The 17,738-nt window shown below is 32.2% G+C and overlaps 2 protein-coding genes across 4 annotated transcripts in view; both read left to right on the forward strand.

Moving 5' to 3' along the window:
* The window catches only part of Sli (slit guidance ligand), a 303,228-nt gene that overhangs the window by 100,090 nt on the left and 185,400 nt on the right, over positions 1 to 17,738 (forward strand). For 2 of the 3 annotated variants that reach the window (XM_074240537.1, XM_074240536.1), the window contains one exon: positions 11,849 to 11,913. The exons of the other annotated variant lie outside the window; for it this stretch is intronic. Coding sequence is in view for 1 of the 2 variants with exons in the window: in XM_074240536.1 (XP_074096637.1) it covers positions 11,895 to 11,913 (19 nt within the window). In the remaining variant the exon portion in view is untranslated. The remainder of the gene's footprint in view (positions 1 to 11,848; positions 11,914 to 17,738) is intronic. 3 annotated transcript variants of the gene reach the window in all.
* Positions 13 to 2,370, forward strand: LOC141525700 (uncharacterized). The gene is made up of 3 exons (XM_074240265.1): positions 13 to 43; positions 1,104 to 1,263; positions 1,366 to 2,370. The coding sequence occupies exons 1-3, from the start codon at positions 13 to 15 to the stop codon at positions 2,042 to 2,044; spliced, it is 870 nt and encodes a 289-aa protein (XP_074096366.1). The 3' UTR covers positions 2,045 to 2,370.

Genomic DNA, 17,738 nt, shown 5'->3' on the forward strand with positions numbered 1-17,738 from the left:
CTATATTTACAAATGGAAATATACAAATACAAAGAGTGGGAAGGTACCGGTTCCTGAGGAGCTACTGAGTACTTTATCTTACTAGTGATCAAATCCTCTGCTTTTTCTTAATTCACTTGAAATGCAAGAAAGCGTCATATACATATGAGTATAAATATAATCTAATTCGTGAAAAAATGAGAACGAGCTTGAATTTTAGATGTAATTGATTTAATTGAAAACATCAAAATAATCATTAATGAAGTCGACGACTGTGTCGAAGGAGTGTTACAATTGTTGCTCATAAACTCCTTTTCCACACCAAGTTTCTGGCGCTACATCAGTCATGAAAAAATTGGGGGTACTCAATGACGCGCGCCAAGTACGTTTGAAAAAATGTTTTCAATTGTTAAATTTGCCACAAAAACTTTGCAATTACTGAAAATCACAGCAGTTGCTTAGTTTTTTTTATTTTATATTTTTTTGTAAAGAGCAAATTTTTCTTTCGTTTTTTCATAAGCAAACTACACCAATTTTTCTTTGAATTTTCACTATTTTCAATGAGTGTTTGTTTTTTAATCAGAGTTTTGTGTACTTGGATTTTTTTATTTCATATTTTTTTGTAAAGATCAGATTTTTTTATTTTTGCAAAAATGAGATTATCATCGTCTCTGTTACAATAGTTGGACGTGTACTTGGCGCGGCATTTTACAGTGAAACTGTTTTTTGTGGGATTTAATTTTCAGTTGGTATCATTACAAACGACCAATCACACGTGATCTTTTTCTCTAAACGAAAAATCGTGAGATTTCCGCTTTCTTTCTCGACAAGTATACGTCTAAAGTGCGTCGTTTTACTGATTGTATTGTTTTTGATAAAATATAAATTCTGCAAGTCAGATTGATTTAAATAACAAACAAAAGTACGTCAATTGCTTATAAATCTATTACCTATTTACTTAATAATAATAATAATTATGATTAATATTTTTCGTTTATAAATAATTTTTTTGGTATTGAAAAAAAAAACATGTACTTTTTTATTTAATTGCAAAGTGCTAAGTATTTTTCATGTCCTCTGTTGTTATGTATTTGATACATTTATATTAACTTTTATTTTTTTAGTGGTTAATTCAGGTGGTAGTAGTAAAGATAATGATAATTTAGTGGCTGATTCAGGTGATAATAATAAAGATAATGGTAATGCTGACCAGACCAATGGTAATGATGGCGAAGAGATCGCTTATTCCGAATTTCAAGGCTTAACCTCCTATGATTCTACTTGGTAAATAAGTTGTTTAATTTAAAATAATGATAATATTTTTTGTTTCGAATTTCAATATCACATTCTTAATTTTATTATCTAAAAAACTTTATTTCTTTTCAGTGAGTTAATAGGTTATGTTGCTGCTGTTGAAGGGCCAAAGATTGATGGTGCTGAAAGATTGTTACTGTTTAAAATTTATTTAGCTAATGATAACGGAGAAAAACTACAAGTAGTTGCTTGGAACGATGAAGCACGGTCTATTCAATCCAAGATTTCAGTTAACCAAAATATCCATATTGATGGTGCTTATGTGAATCCTAAACCACGGGGAAAGTACAACGTTGGAACGGCTGATTATGAACTAATAATCCAATCTAACACTAAAGTACATGCACTTGATTTTCGTAAAATTACGGAAGAGAAACCAAAAGAAGCTGAGCCAATTTTACCGTTGTCTACTTTTCAAGATTTGACATCAATGTCATCTCAAGACGTTCGTGTGAGGGGATTCGTTAAATCAGAGATTGCTTTGCTAAAGAAGAAGGAAAGTTGGAACGACACTTTAGTAGGCTCAATTGCAGACGGAGAGTACAAATTGGAAGTTAAGGTACCTGGGGTTACCAAAGATTTAGAAATCCCCAAATGTTTCCATGTTGAAGTCAGTGGTTGCCTTCAAGCTTTTGCAAATCAAATGCATATTTTGGTAAGAAATCCTGAGAATGTCAAGATTATTGATGACACAAAAATGTCATTTGTTAAAATGATCAAGGTAACAAAACCATTGATACATAAAGCTTAAAGCATCTACTGATTTGAAATAAGTTTATGTAGTTGTTATTCATTGAGTTTTTTAATTGTTTGTTAGTCATATATCATTAAAAACAATAAATAAATAACGCTTCGAATCAAGATTCATTTATATTAACTTCTGTAATTTGATAATCTCCTGATAACTCATAATTTCGTATATTTTTTTAATAAGTGTGAAAAGAAATAAAATTAAATTAAAGCTTGAACTCAATGAATAACTGCTTCATACGTTAAAGGATTAACTTTCGTTAATGTGAAAAAAAAATTTTAAAAACTATCATAATAATTTTAAGCAAACCAATAATCATCATTTATCTTATAAGTTAAATTCAGTAACAAGTGCCATAAATATATATCACATTTTGTAAGTGATTCGTATTTAAGTAGTAATATATCATTTGTGATATTATTTATAATAATAATAATATTTAAAATAATTCACTTATAACGAGCATGATAATATATTATTTATTTTTTAATATAAAAATTAAAGTCATAATTAATACTAAAGTTCTCATATTTTTCCAATAAAAACATTAAAAGTTTTGGACATGTCTATCTACACTTAAAAAATTCCTGACAAATTCACACCCCGTCAATGTAAGGGCATTGAATCCACGCTACGTGAATGTAAACGCCCTTGCATTCACGCGGCGTGGATTTATCAGGACTTTTTTATGTGCGAATAGACACTTTTAAATTTAAATATTTTAAATGATGTTACAACGTAAATTAAGTTAAGAGATGTTATTTGATTAATCAATTCTTATGAAAATTAAGAATTAACAAATATATGATTAAGAATTTAATTAAGAATTTTATAAAAGTACAAAGTTTGTAATTAGAATTAAGGAATATTATGAATAAAGGAAACATCAGTGAGGAAACAATCAGTGAGTAAATAAAAGCGAATTTTTTACTACAAGTTATCCTTATCTTTTTTAAATGTTTAGTATAATAATTTTTATGATGTATTCGGGTGCCCAAAGGGCGCAGCGAGAACTACTAGTAAATATAAATTAATAATAGTGTAAATAAAAAGAAATGTGTTTTATTTTAAAAAAAAGCGTGGGGTGCATGGGTCAATAAATATAAATATTATATTGACAGATATGAATAGAGTGATTATCATTTTTATAATATCTTAAAAAGCACCCTACGCTTCGGTTTTCTATAAAGAGCGTGTATTTTAGTTTTTTTAAACTATTATTTATTTTCAATTGATCGTGCTTGAATTACCTACTCAATGATACGTGATCTATTTTGATTCCTCGAACTAATAAGAATATAACAATAAAAGTGGTTTCTCTGAATAGCTGAAAGAAATTTATCTAGTAAAGCTCTCTTGAAGCTCCACATTATGAGTCGTGCAATATAGTAGATGTTTGAATGAGTAATATGAAGGGATGAGTCAGTTATCAGCGAAAGACGTACAACGAACTGCTCATAAAATAGATTTCTAGAAAATAAACTGAAATTTAGGGGGTGCGAAACATCTCGGCATAATATCTGCTAGGTCGTGGACCCTTTGTTTACTCAACGGACCGCTGCGTTTCGTGATAATACGCGAGTAGTTAAGGGTGTGAGAAGGCTCCATAAACAGGGTCTAGATGTCGTAAAGGGTGTTATGTAAGCGACGACACTGATTGTGAGGAGTCTTTTTTATCTTATTCATTTGTTTTGCCTCGACACGCTTTAACGTCGTGTTTTAAATTTTCATTCATCGAAAATCTCCGTCATAAAATTATGAGATGAATTTTATACTATGAAACCGCAGAATTTTCATTTTTATGTTACTGTTTTGGTTAAGGGGTACATTATTAAAAGCTCTTAGAGTTTATTACCGTACTTGATAATAAAAAGCTGCGTAAACATTCAATGAAATCATGATTCGTCGATGTATAGGAGAATTGGTTTTACGGCTATAAACAAAAAAAAAAAAACGTATCAGGGCATACATACTCTCTGGAATAACCTTAGGTAGAGAAGACAATTATAGTGAAACCCTTTAGACCAATATTGACCCAAGCTGCTATCGCAATAATGGACAGACATGCAGGGATAACGATGATCGAGCATTTATACACAGTGTAACCCTACTTTACTTGTGTGTAAAGTAGATGATTCGAGAGAAGCTTTTTCATAACTACCATTCACCCGTACAGCTACTGCACTTGAGAGCCGTCAATCCAACTCGTTCAGACAGCAAAGCCTCAGCACATTTACACTGATACTATACATAAATCACGTTCATCAGTTAATATTTGCTTTTGTGATTTCATTATAATATTGTGTTCGAATAGTTTAGTTGGAGGGTGTAATTAAATTTTGTTCATGAATTTTGATTGAAAAATTTGTGATATAATGTATTAAATGATGACATTAAATCACACGCGTCACGATGCTAATGTGTATTATACACAATTTATCAAGGTCGAAATATTCTTCTGATTTCAGTCACTTCTCTTGATAATTTCTTCGATAACATAAATTTTTACATTCACATTTTTGTTTCTTTTTTCTGATAAAAAATTTTTTCAATTGTATAATTTCTAATGCTAAACCAGTGAATCGATAAAAAGTCGAGATAGGATCACAAAAACAGAAAATGGAATTAAATTATCGACATAATTTCATGTAAAAAGTGGATTCTATATGCAAGTATTTCAGCCGCGTTTATCGTTAGCTGTCACTCGCCTTCCGTGTACCGAAAGTGAGCCTGCATGTATTTCACTTTTATCTTTATTCGCGTCTCGAACTTCCTCCTGGAGCGGAATATACAGTCGGTCCGTTAGCATTCTCGCTTTGAAATATGAATTTGTTTTCGAAGAGAGAAGAGATCCTGCAATATCGTCATTCACTGGCAGACTCCAGCATCCCCTTATTTCAGCCACCACAAAGCACTCGGGGTAGCGTTCCCTCATCGTTTTATATTTTTATATTCAAACTCCTGATTCCTCTGTTCCTCCCACGCATTTATTTATTTTTTTATCTACTTTCTTCTATTTATTATCTCTAGTTCTCAAAATTCAACATTAACTGTTGAGAGCAGAGCACTGTACGAATTCGACGTATATGATATATCACTAATAATACACATTGAACGTAAATGAAATATAAAACAATTGTGACCCACAATTCGATTTCTTCAGCATTTTTTTGTTTCCCATTGAAATCTCTGTGAATTGGACGACAAACGGACAAATTGCTAGTACATATAGACCATACATGTATTCACACCCAGCATCCAAGTGAACGTGAGTGTAGTGCGTGCACCAGAGAACTCAACTCCAGCTTCAATTGTTCCTCATTTTTAGCGAGCGCCCCTTTCCTCCACTCTCATTGCCATTTTCTATTGCTGCTGAGCCGCACTGAGAGAAGCCTCATTCACTAACTGAAAAAAAAAAAAAAAAAGAGAGAAGATGAAAAAAGCTTCTGCGTGGTCCATTCAAGCCATGTTTTCTCTGGACTGAATACTCCACAACTGGTAGTAGTCGAAGCATTGGCCAATATGTCTGAATAGTGATTAAAAGTGGTCCAGCCGATCCATGATCCAGTGAGCAACCAATGCATAGCAACGATTCTAACCCAGTACCTGAAACTTTCCTACTCGCTGCACAACACCATAGGCGGTAGCATATTTTCTCCATTCTCTATTCTTCATCTCCATCATACCCTTACTTCCGTTCACTACAGTCAAGAGTTCATACTCTATTCCATTTTGTACGTGAGAAGAACACCAGTTTCTGTCAGCAGCCAGAGCTTGGATAAGGATTTTTCCTAAGTCGACGATTTCTTTTCACCTGCGATCGTCACTTGTGTCCATTTTCGATCATCAAAAGTAGATGTCCATCTACATATATCTGTATCGATCACCATCACTTCCACCTGCGTCACAAGGACATTGCATTACTATAATATTGGATTCGAAATATGCACGAACGTCCAGGCAAAACTCACTGCTACCAATATTGCATAAAAGATAAGAAGGGACTTGCTGTATGAAGCAAAAAGTTATCCCCGACCACTTTTTTCTCCTTTTCTGCTCTATCTTATTCTATCCATCTCATTTTTCTTCTATTCTCGGGAGGTACCTGAAGATTCACCAAGAAACTCCTTTGTTGAACTTATACTTTCCAGACGGAGAATATGTGCTTACATCATGAAAGAGTTTTCAGTTTTAATTTTCAATTAGTTCGCCTAACAATTCTCTGGGTAAACATTTCAGTTTTGCATATCCACCTGCCGGCTTAAGCCCACGCTAATACCTGGGCCGTGCAGCACAGCTCAGTCACCGCCAACTCGATCTCATTATACTTGGACCTCACTTCCGGTTTAATGAATGGGTTCTTAATTGATGGCGTCTTGTTTATGATCAAAGTTTCTCTGATTAATTATCCTCTGTAATCATAATTTAATGGGTGTTGATATAAACGAACCTTTTGTACACTGAAGTATGTAGTGTACAAAACCAATAAAATTGTTATTGTAATGCATGCATAAGTTGAAACGAAAAATATTATGAAAAATAGATGATTTAAGTAGGATAAAAATGTAGATTAGTTTAATGCGAATTGTTAGTTACTGTGAGGATAAATTGATACGGCTTTATCATGCTAAACGAGTTTCTTTGAACCTTTGAGGATAATACCACGTACTACCTTTCTTCCTCTTCTCTATCTCATCTTCCCAAACTCTTTCGCTTGGAAAAGATCTCGATTCCGCCAATTTTAAGATAACGATATCCGCCGGAGACCGAGCAAGATAGAGCTTAAGAATGGAAGAACGGAAGAGTCAGAGCCACAGTTAGGTTGTAAGTAGAAGAGCGAAGGAGGAAGCAAGCCTGTACCAGAGACTAGAGAGACGAATATCCCGTAGAGCTGGATTTAGCCGCAAGGTGAGGCTTCCCTTGACGATCACGATTGGCCCAAGTAACAGAAGAAGAAAACCGACGAACAAAGCCGATATCACCAGCTAATGCTATAGGAATCTGTTCACTACCTAAGTTAGCCACTTTTACTATCTGACTTTTCAGCTTCTGTAATCTTCATCCTACCGACTTTTCACCTACTGATGGATAGTTATTAAATTTTTCGTTTTGCATTCAATTTTGTTAGCATTCATGAGGGTGATCTCCAATATATCTTAATTGTGCCTGATATGGATTGAGCTTTTTAGAAAAAATATAAACCAATCATCATACCATATTAGATAGAAAATAACTTAATTGTTGGTTGAGATAAAAACCAATGACAGCCTTCTAGAAGAGTGCGAGATTGATCTTTTTGCTTGAACTAAACGCCGCCAACTCAAATCTCTTGTAAGGATACGATTCAGCGATCGTGAACTTTCTATCAGAGGTATCTACACGGAGATCTAGGATGATTAAAACATTTTTCAATGCAAAGATGGTTAGTGCTATTATTTTTTTGTGATAGTAGTTACCATTTTTTTTAGTAACAGTCACTATCAAGATGGTTATATTTACTATCAGTATGATAATATCTATTATCAAAGATAGTAATTAATATTATTGAATTCTATGAAAAAATTGATCAAAAATTCAATAATTTTCAAGTACACGAAAGAAAAATTAAAGAAAATATATTTCATATATTTATCTATATTATATACATGTATATATGAAAAATATATAAAAAATGCATGTGGATACTCAAATGAAAGCTCTTGATGAGTGTAACATCACGATGAGCTTATATCTTTAAAAATATCAATAGTTAAAAAAGTACAGTGCAATTTAACAAAAGTCATTGTCTAATGAAGCAAAATTTCATTTATTTATAGTTCACAAGTTACGGCTTCTATAAATTATGGAAACAATTCCTGTAAATATAAGAACCACTCCATTAATTCGTATCGGAACTATTTCCATAATTATTAGAAACGATCTTATAAATTCTAGAACACTTCCTAATATTATGGGCGTCATTCCCATAATCATAATAATCGTTTCTACAATCAGTATAGGAAATAATCCCATAAATTTATAGGAATAATACCTATATTTTTCTCTCAGTATATATTTACGTCTCTGACCGTAGTTTTTAAACTCTGATGTTTAAATTCTACTTACTACCTTGGATAGTAGCTGGTATAATTTCTGATAGTAACTGTTACCATCAGAAATTATAAATATAACCATTTAGGATAACAATAGTAATTAACTCTAATTAACATACAGGACTGTAACAGCTATTATAAATATGGTAAATGCTACCACCTAGATGATTTCTATAATCATCTAGATAGTATTCACTACGATCAAGTTCATGGTAAAATTTTTTACCATATCTAGATAGTAATTGCTACTATTTTCTCCGTGTAACACTGTCTTTAATCAAAATAGTTAGATAGAGGTACATCAAACCATACCAGGCCTGGTAAAGACATGCCAAGTCACATGAAGAACTATCAGAAAATTTTTACGAGTAAACTAATTTAACGTGATCAGCTAGACGCTTCATTTAATTGTTACAATAAAGATAAATCTTAATGAATAACTTCTCTCTATATGAATACTAATAGATAAAACAGGAATAGCGAAATCAGTGTATCCGTGCACGTCGAAAAGACAATGGATGTGTCATTGCAGGTTGGATCATGTCTTGCTACACCGATGGACGAGGGGGTTATCCATGCATGTTGAAGTACCTTTCCATTGATTCTTGTATAACATGGTTGCGATGTTGCGAATGTGTTTGCAGTGTTGGTAATGGACGAGGAGCCCTATTGTTTAGGCGAGCTTGTTTCTATGCAGATGAGATACGCACAGGCGGATGGAGCTCCATCGCTACCACGGTTTGATGATTTCTCTCTTTTCCTTTCACTGTATACTCAATCTCATTTTTTTCCTCTTTCACCCCACCTGTCTTTAGTTTTATTTTTTTCTTCCATCTTTCTTTTCTTGCCTCGTTCCCCTACGGTCTGTCCACGGCGAACTTGTACACTCATTTTTTTCCTCTCGTTTGCTGGCGTGCCTTGTTCTAGAACGTTAGATTGACGTCTTTGCTTACCTTTTTTGCTTTAAACAACGACAGAGAAAGCTTAGAGATGAAAAAAAATAAAAGTAAAAAATTCCACAACGGGAAAATAACCCGTAAAAGCGTGAGTCCCTTCGTTAGTGAGAATTTATGTTTTTTCATAAGCCTTACAAAACTATGACGACTCTTGCCGCGCTTTCTCTTTGCCTCCGTTCCTTTCTTTTGCAATTTATTATTATACTTTTTTTTTCTATTTTTCCGTTTTTAGTTTCTGAGTCTCTTTCATCCATTTTGTGTAATTTTACACTTTGCTTGCAAATGTATGGATGGATAAAATGTATGTATGCATCTTCTTCACGTTCACTCGTGCAGAAACAACATATATATCTCATTAAATGCCCAAAGGATCTTCTTCATTCTCAGGAGATACATAATGCACCGTTGACATCCATTAGCCGACCGTTCAAAAAAGTGGACCTCATTTTTAATCGAATTGAAGTTATTTATACTTCAAGTTTATTACTTATCGATATTGATAAATCATTGAATTGGATATTGAATTTCTACAGACTATCGACAAAGAATTTTATACATTTTAAATATTCCGATTGCGACGAAGAGCAAAATTAACGACCTTATGAGAATAATTATTTATTTTGTGTGTTTGGTTTAAATTTCTCTTTGTCCCTAATGAAATAAAACGAGAATAAATTTTTACCTCGCCTAGCAGGGAAGAATTTTAAATAATTCTTTTTTATTCAGACGTTAATTGGGTTCTGAGCATTTTATTATTAAGACATTTATCCCATTATGTTCTTTTATTATTGATATTACTCACAAAAAAATCATAATTAATGAAATTCAAGACAGCTGAGACAATCAAATTTCATAAATATTGCGAAATAAAATTTAACTTGAAGTGGAAAGTTTAAAAATTGTATGCAGCAAAAATAATTTATTGTTGAATATTTTAAATTTAATTGATTTCTTGATAATGTTTTAGTCTTCTCGGTCGAATTTTAAATCTTTGAAGTATGCTAAAGATACTCACATGCTTTTGCCATGATACCGAAGATATTTTTACGTGGCTATTCAAATGAAAAGTACGTATCGCTCATATATATATATATATATGAGACTTTCTATAGATATAGTCACTCATCACGAAATCTCTGGAACTATAAGACCTAGAGACTTTAAATTTGGTAGGAATATTCTCTTCGCCGAGTAGAAGTTAGCTAAGAACGGATTCTACAAAATTCCACCCACAAGGGGGGTTGCGGGTGCGTTAACAATGAAAAATTCTTGTTTTTAAACTATAGCTCCTATCGATTCCAAATTTGGTAGGAATCTCCTATAAGAGATGTAGAAATAATCTATAAACGAATTTTACGATATCTCACCTCACAGAGGGTTGCGGAGGTGGGATTAACAATCAAAATTTTTAATTTTCAAGCTATAACTCCTACAGACTCCAAATTTGGTAGGAATTTTCTGTAAGTGATAAAAAAATAATTTATGAATGAATTTTACGATATTCTACCTACGCCAAAGAGGATTGCGGATGCGTTAATAATGAAAAATTCCCGTTTTTAAACTATAGCTCTTATTGACTCCAAATTTGTTAGGAATCTTCTGTAAGAGGTGTAGAAAAAGTCTATGGGAAAATTTTACGATAGCTCATCTCACAGGGGTTTGCAAAGGTGGGTGTTAACAGTGAAAATTTTTAATTTCTAAGCTATAGCTCATATAGACTCCAAATTCTCATTTCAAATTTTTTTCTACGTGTCAATTATTATTCATTTTTGAAAAAAAGCCACGCAAACATTATGATGATTGCACATTGAAAGTTACAATGAATATTAGCTGGAATAATTACATGGATAAAAGGTATATGCTAATTCGATGAAATTTGGAATTTGTGAAAGTCAGAACAATACTCTATTTAAATTTCATATTTAGATCTAAAAATACAATTCTATATGATAACCAGCTAAGCGGGCAAGTAACAGCTAGTATGTTATATGTACTACATATTATGTAGCTGTTTTTCAAATTATCATTTATTTACTACAGAGTTCATGACTGAACGTCTTTTCTCTTATTTTTTAAATATACATATACACCATCAACCATAATATAATATCCATCTCAACTCCAAGAATTATCTAACGACTTGCATCGCCTTGGAACTCCTACGCAAAGCGTCGAAGCCCGAAACGGTTTATTGCTGCAGCAACTTCCACAAATCCACGTAGCACACGGTACCCATATGCAATTCCTGCCTAGTCAGTTATGACAATGGCAATAATATGCAAGACACCAAATTCAACTAGTAATAAAAACAGAAACTTTATACTCTTATCGTGAGGATACATTGCATTAATAAGAGAAGAGAACATCGTGTAATCATGTCAGCATCATATTTGCAGATAATATATATTAGTGTCTATTAGAATTAAATCGCAACAGCGTCGCACATGTCTGTCATGCAGGCGCTTGTCCACACTATATCACATTATTTGACGACGTGAAAATCCTACCTAACTCATTCAAACGCGGTAATTCGTGAGGACGTACTTTGCGCGCGATTACGCAATGACATTTTATAGTTGAATCATCTCGCTTGACAAGCACAATACCGTCGCAATAACCCCATGCCATGACAATCGACATTGATGAGTTGAAAATATAGAGAGCATTTATTTAAGTTTCAATGTCTAAAACGTTTCATGCTAACTGAATTTTTACTTCAAATAATTTTATTAATTTTGTATTCTTTTCTGTTACAGGTGAGTAGACATTGAAGACAACGATGTACTTTCAGTAACACTTAATATGCATGCTGACTATTACTGTAAGTGAAACGATTAGCATAATTTGAGATGAGGTTATCGATGGTTGTTTGACGATAACGAAACCTATTGTCTCTTCATTTTCATTTAAAGATCTAGATAATACACAATCTTAAATAAAAAGTATCGTTTTATTGTTCTTAATAATTTTTGTAAAAATAATTGGTCAATAATAATGTGTGTGCATTAAGCGCTTTTGTTGTACGTGAATTGTTCAAATTGCGAAATAATTTCTATAACAATTTTTGTTAGAAACCATAATAATATTTTCAATTTTCAAAAAATTTTGGACTAAACGTTTATCGAAAAAAAAAAAAAATGTCTACTACAAACGGCAAAAAGCAAATCCATAATACAATTTAAGAACAAGCAATAATTTTTTTTTACGTTTAACTTTGAAGTTTTTCAATTTTTCCGTGAATTTTATCCACTTTTATGCGAATTGAACGCCCTCTCATGCTCTGAAAGATGAATTTCTGTGTTAAGACAAACCAATTAAAGACTTTTCACTAACTATACCAACCATCTGATTCTACAACAAAATATTTCGTAATAAAGTACCGACGGGTAATAAGGCCTAGCTAAGGAAGATTTTGAAAAAAATCGAAAATATTGCATATAATTATTGCAATGTATCATTAATTTTTGAATTAATACATTAGCCATAAAATATAATGAAGTAATGGTAATTTTCACCATAAACAAATACAAAATTAAATTTTTTCAAAAACCTTGCGAATAGGCCTTATTTTACTACGGTAGGGTGATAAGGCCTGCGGGTTATACATGCTGGAAATAGTTATACTATACTTGATAAAATTGGTATTAGAGATCAATCATCACTTACAATGAGCAACAATACTTTTTAAGATGTTGATCAAAATTAGAACAATGATCTTAAATTATTAAATATAAAATTATAAAAAATGTTTACCATTTACTCAAATCGTTTTTTAGGAATTCTTCTGCGCTACTTTAGCATATGATGGATGATGAAGTATAGAAGACAAGGAACGTTGTATTGGGACTCTATAAACTTGTAGCGATATTTCTATGCTAGACGCTTCTACTAGAGAAGTCTTCAGCAGAAGGGGTTATTTTAAATAGCATTTCTATCACTTAGGCCTTATTACCCGCGGGTACCTTAGTATTACTTGTTATATATAGTCTGTATTATAAAAAAAGTTAATATATTACAGATCAAAAGAAAGAATTTGGATGTAACTGATATCCGAAATAAATTAATTATAATCAAGTGAAGCAATAATCAGCTGCAATTTTCAGTACACTTGGCGCGACATAACACACTTCAATTAATGTCGATTTCAATTCTACACTGAAAAAAAAGTTGAAGTCAATAACTTAACTCTGTAGTTTAATATGGGTATAAGCTATATACTTAAATGTATTGCGATAGGGCTTAAACTTTTTTTTCAGTGTACTAACTTAACATATCATATCTCATTAACTTTGCTTAGTAACGTACTTTTGCTTAGTAGTTAAATAATTGTTAGTCTCCCTCTCAAGTTCTAGCAGGAATTAAATGAGAAAAAAAATATGAAATGGAATAGAGTGTTTGTGGCATTTATTTGAAACCAAGTGAGCTAAAACCCGTGACAATAGTGTGCTGGCAATGTTCGGTGTGGCCTAGTTGTTTAATCTAATTATCCGAGTAATCCAGAGGTTGTTTGCTCACTGGACTATCAGTACTTTCTGTATTGTTGTCGCTAGAGCGTAAATTGACCAAGGTAGAGTTGGTGGTTCCGACATATGTAAGAGCTGAGTCCCAAGTAGATTTAGTTGGTAGAGTACTGTTGAGCAGTGTATATAATAGTCAAGTACTTAGAGCTAAGTTTTCACGTACCACTGAAAACTCACTGGGCACTTGAGTTCTCAATTCTAAAATACTAATTTCTTGTAAATCTCCCAACACTGCTTTTGGACTTGATCCTGAAGTTCACTACTAATAACACTCGGCAGTTTATTTTCTGCTAAAATCATTGAATGTACGGGTGAATTAACTTTACAACCTAATGGATGAGTGGCACTTTATTTTTTCTTTACTTAAGTTTTATTCTGCAGAAGCAGCTGTGGGTCGTTATCACGGACTAGTATTATTATCCTTGTCTTGTTTTATACCCAGAAAAAAATTTTCTGATATCGCCATATGTGACCGCTTCAAATCTGATATAAGCATATTGTCATGTCAGGACAAATTAAGTTATATTAAGCCTGATATAGAAAATTACACATTTTATAACGTGAACACGTTTGAAGTAGTTCTACTATCAAAATATCTAGGGCACGTAACTTTGTAGTCTTCAACTGCTTCTATCGCAACTATATTTCACATGTATGAAAAAAAATAACAACACTTTTATTAATCTATCTTACATTTTTCAAATAATGGTGTTATGTTGCTACCTTAAAGAAAACTTTGAAAAAAATTTTACATGGACGTCCGAATGTCAATATTAGGGTGTGTCAAAATGTAACTTCCGTGATGGACCTCTTCAAATTGGAATTTTGAGTTCCGCTTTTGACAGGAGTTGGGTTGGTCATTTCCTGACATATTTTGAGCGTAGAAGGATTTATTTGATTTTCAGAGAATTTTTTACAGAAGCTTTGTTTTTGGATACTTACGGCCAAATTTAAAAATTTGGCTGAGTGGTTTAGAAAACGTGCACACCACTGAGAAAATTTAAAATTAAAACATAGCGCCATCTATAATACATTTATGTCAGGCAGTACTACAGTTAACAGTAAGGCGCCATCTGTTTTAGACTTATGAAACTTACAATTAATAACAATAATCAACATAAGTAATCATTTTATTGTTAATTAATAAATATTGCGACCATTAATTGAAATAAAAACTATCCTATCTCTCAAGTTGGAACAAAACACAACTTTTAAAACAAAATTAAAATCGCTTCAGTAGTTTAGGAGCCCATCGCAGAAAAACAACGTGACACGTGATTTTTATCTATTAAGAAGATATGAGGATGTATATAGTCCCAATATGTGAATTAGCCATATCAGGTTGTATATGAGTTTATCAAATTTTTTAATAGTCTCACATTTGGATATATCAGGTTGAAAATGAGCTTATCAAATTTTTTAAGGCCACATACGGATATATCAAGCCAAATATAGACGTATCAGGCAATATCGGAAAATATACTTATAGGTTATGAACAAGTCCTTTTTACTACTTCATACTCTATAGTCTAGTCAACTATCACATCATAGGATATATTTCATTGAAATAAAATAAAAAAACAATAAAAAGTGCTCTTTCGTTGTCGGTTGAATATCTGCCACTCTTGGTTCAACCGTTGAATGAATAAATTTGAATATCTTAGAGGACATTTTCACGATAGATGTACGATATCTTTGTTCCCAGACGATGTCGATAGTCAAACGACTCATAGTGCGAATAAACTTAAATCGAATATTACGTCGATGTCTCTTTATAGACTGATGTAAGTGTATGGTCTTATTTTTTTTTTTTTTTTTACGGCTCTTGAAATGGTTACGAACATCGGTAGACGCTTTATGAGATTCGATTCCTATCCACCATTTTGACTACTTTATATTTATGCAACATGGATATAGTTATATAAAATCGCATGAATATGAAAAAGACAAAAGTAACCCAAGACAACGACCGTAAACACAATTAGTGTCACACTAGGGACATCCGTGGATAGCAGTACTCTTTTTACTCATATTTAACACAAATTTAAGGTCCATAATGCCACGCCTAATTCCACTAATTAAAATTCTTAATGGCCGTAACCACACACAGCGGAGCTGGAACCTGAAATAAAACGTCAGGATTTAACTACCTGCGTGTCAGTCTGGAAACCACAGATCCACTGCAACTGTGCAACTCACTTGATTATATTTGTTTTGTTTTGTTAATTTTTTATATTTTCATTTTATTATGTTATTATGATGGATGCATGTGCACGTATACGAGTAATTATTATTCGTTGCATAGTTGGGACCAACTAACATCCCATCTAAATTCAGTGTTAATTACAATTTTGACAAGCTACTCAGTTGAGATGTAATTATCAAGTTACAAAAGTGTAGTGGCATAACTTTGCACTTTACCATTTATCGCGAGTTATATTGTTCTTTTGTCGTGTACGTTTATTGAATACAATCTTATGTAACTTGTCGACTTGTAAAAAAATACTTTGACGTAAAACCAGTTGGTAGTTCGCAGTAAAGTGTAAAATCTTGCGATTTTCTTTTTCGAAGTAAGAGGGTCTTCAATTCACATGGAAGTAAATACAAGTCACAGAAAAATTTTAATGAACTTCAAAATTAGATTATACATTAAGTTATTTTCATTAGATTAAATTGTAAATTACATTGTTTTATTAATTTCTTTCCGTTTTATATAATGGATACTTATTCTTCAATTGACAATGAATGCGTAATTGTTAAGAAACTAAATATAATACAGAATTTATTTGAACGGTTCTTGTATATCAAGAGCACTTAAGGTACACACACTCATACCATTAAACTTTTTAATTTTATTCAAAAGTAAAAATCTCAAACGTCGAATAAATTTATCAGATTTTTCGTTCGTTAACCGACAACTTAAAGCAGCAATTATATGGATTACTCAATAGAGCTGAAAAGAATTCATTGGATCGATGAATCAACTGAGATATCGATTCGTAAATTTGTGAGCAGATGTGAGACTATAAATTTAAAATAAAATGAAAATAGAGAAAAAAAATCGCAGCACTGCTGCTCTCGATTGCGACTTGTCAACAAAGTGAAAAAATTAAGCAGGACAGTATGAGTGGATTCAGAGAATCATTTGGCCGTTCTTTATCCAGTTCTGTCCTCTCCAACTCTCAGTGTATGCTGTTGATATTGTCACTGTATCTTTTTCGCTCGCGTTGAGCAAATTGTCACTCTACTCGATGCATCGAACTTTCAAATAACATTTTACCTTCCGACCACTGTCACATCTATACAAGTTCACTCGTCAGAACAGTTTCATCTGGTTCGTGTTTTAATTGACTCCTATGTATCCATCATTTTCTCGCACTCCCTCAATTCCTCATGCAAAAAATTTATTTCGATACATGTCACTGAAGCAAGAGCAGTCTAGAAATTTGATTAAATTTATACTTTGATTTATAGTGGGGTACATTAGGGACGAAAAAAAATAATAAATCAGTATTGCAAACCTCAAGCGCGAAAAAAATGTCAATTTTGTCAAACGAAATCATGTTTTAAATTAATAGTATACTATAAATATTATGATAAGTACACTTCAATGAAGATAAACAATTATTTAATGGTTTTGATATTTTTACCCGTGCGAAAAAAATTCTGATTTAAAATGAATTTAAGATTGATATTCATATTTTTACACAAATATGAATTAGTTTTTAGATCAATCTTAATTTAATATTTTTAATAAAGACTTAAGAATATTTTAAATACATAAAAAATATTTTAAATATAAAATAAAATTATTCTTGGTCTCAAAAAAATTTCTTGTTTCAATAATTTATTCTCTTGACTCAAGAAAATCAATTTCTTCAAAATGGAACTCTCGGTTCAAGAGTTTGGCTCTTGAGTCAAGTCAATTTTTTCATCAGTGTAGACAATTTTCAATTGCAATTATCTTTAGTTAGACGTGGTAAATTATCGCTAAATTTTAACATCGTGTGTATTATGTATTTAAATACTCATATACGGAGTTTGGGAGATTTCTTGAATTTTTGCTTACTAGGCCCAACTACCTTAAGCAGCAATATTCGAAAATTTATTTCTAAATACAACTTAA

The sequence above is a fragment of the Cotesia typhae genome, unplaced genomic scaffold (genome assembly GCF_013202065.1).
Source record: "Cotesia typhae breed Kobodo isofemale line unplaced genomic scaffold, CoteBio_Ctyphae contig_27, whole genome shotgun sequence".
Lineage (NCBI taxonomy): Eukaryota > Metazoa > Arthropoda > Insecta > Hymenoptera > Braconidae > Cotesia > Cotesia typhae.

Bases quoted from the DNA above. Each gene is read 5' to 3' on its own strand.
- LOC141525700 (XM_074240265.1), top strand. From the start codon at position 13: ATGGAAATATACAAATACAAAGAGTGGGAAG. The intron at 44-1,103 runs GTACCGGTTCCT...TTATTTTTTTAG, and splicing joins CAAATACAAAGAGTGGGAAG to TGGTTAATTCAGGTGGTAGT. The intron at 1,264-1,365 runs GTAAATAAGTTG...ATTTCTTTTCAG, and splicing joins ACCTCCTATGATTCTACTTG to TGAGTTAATAGGTTATGTTG.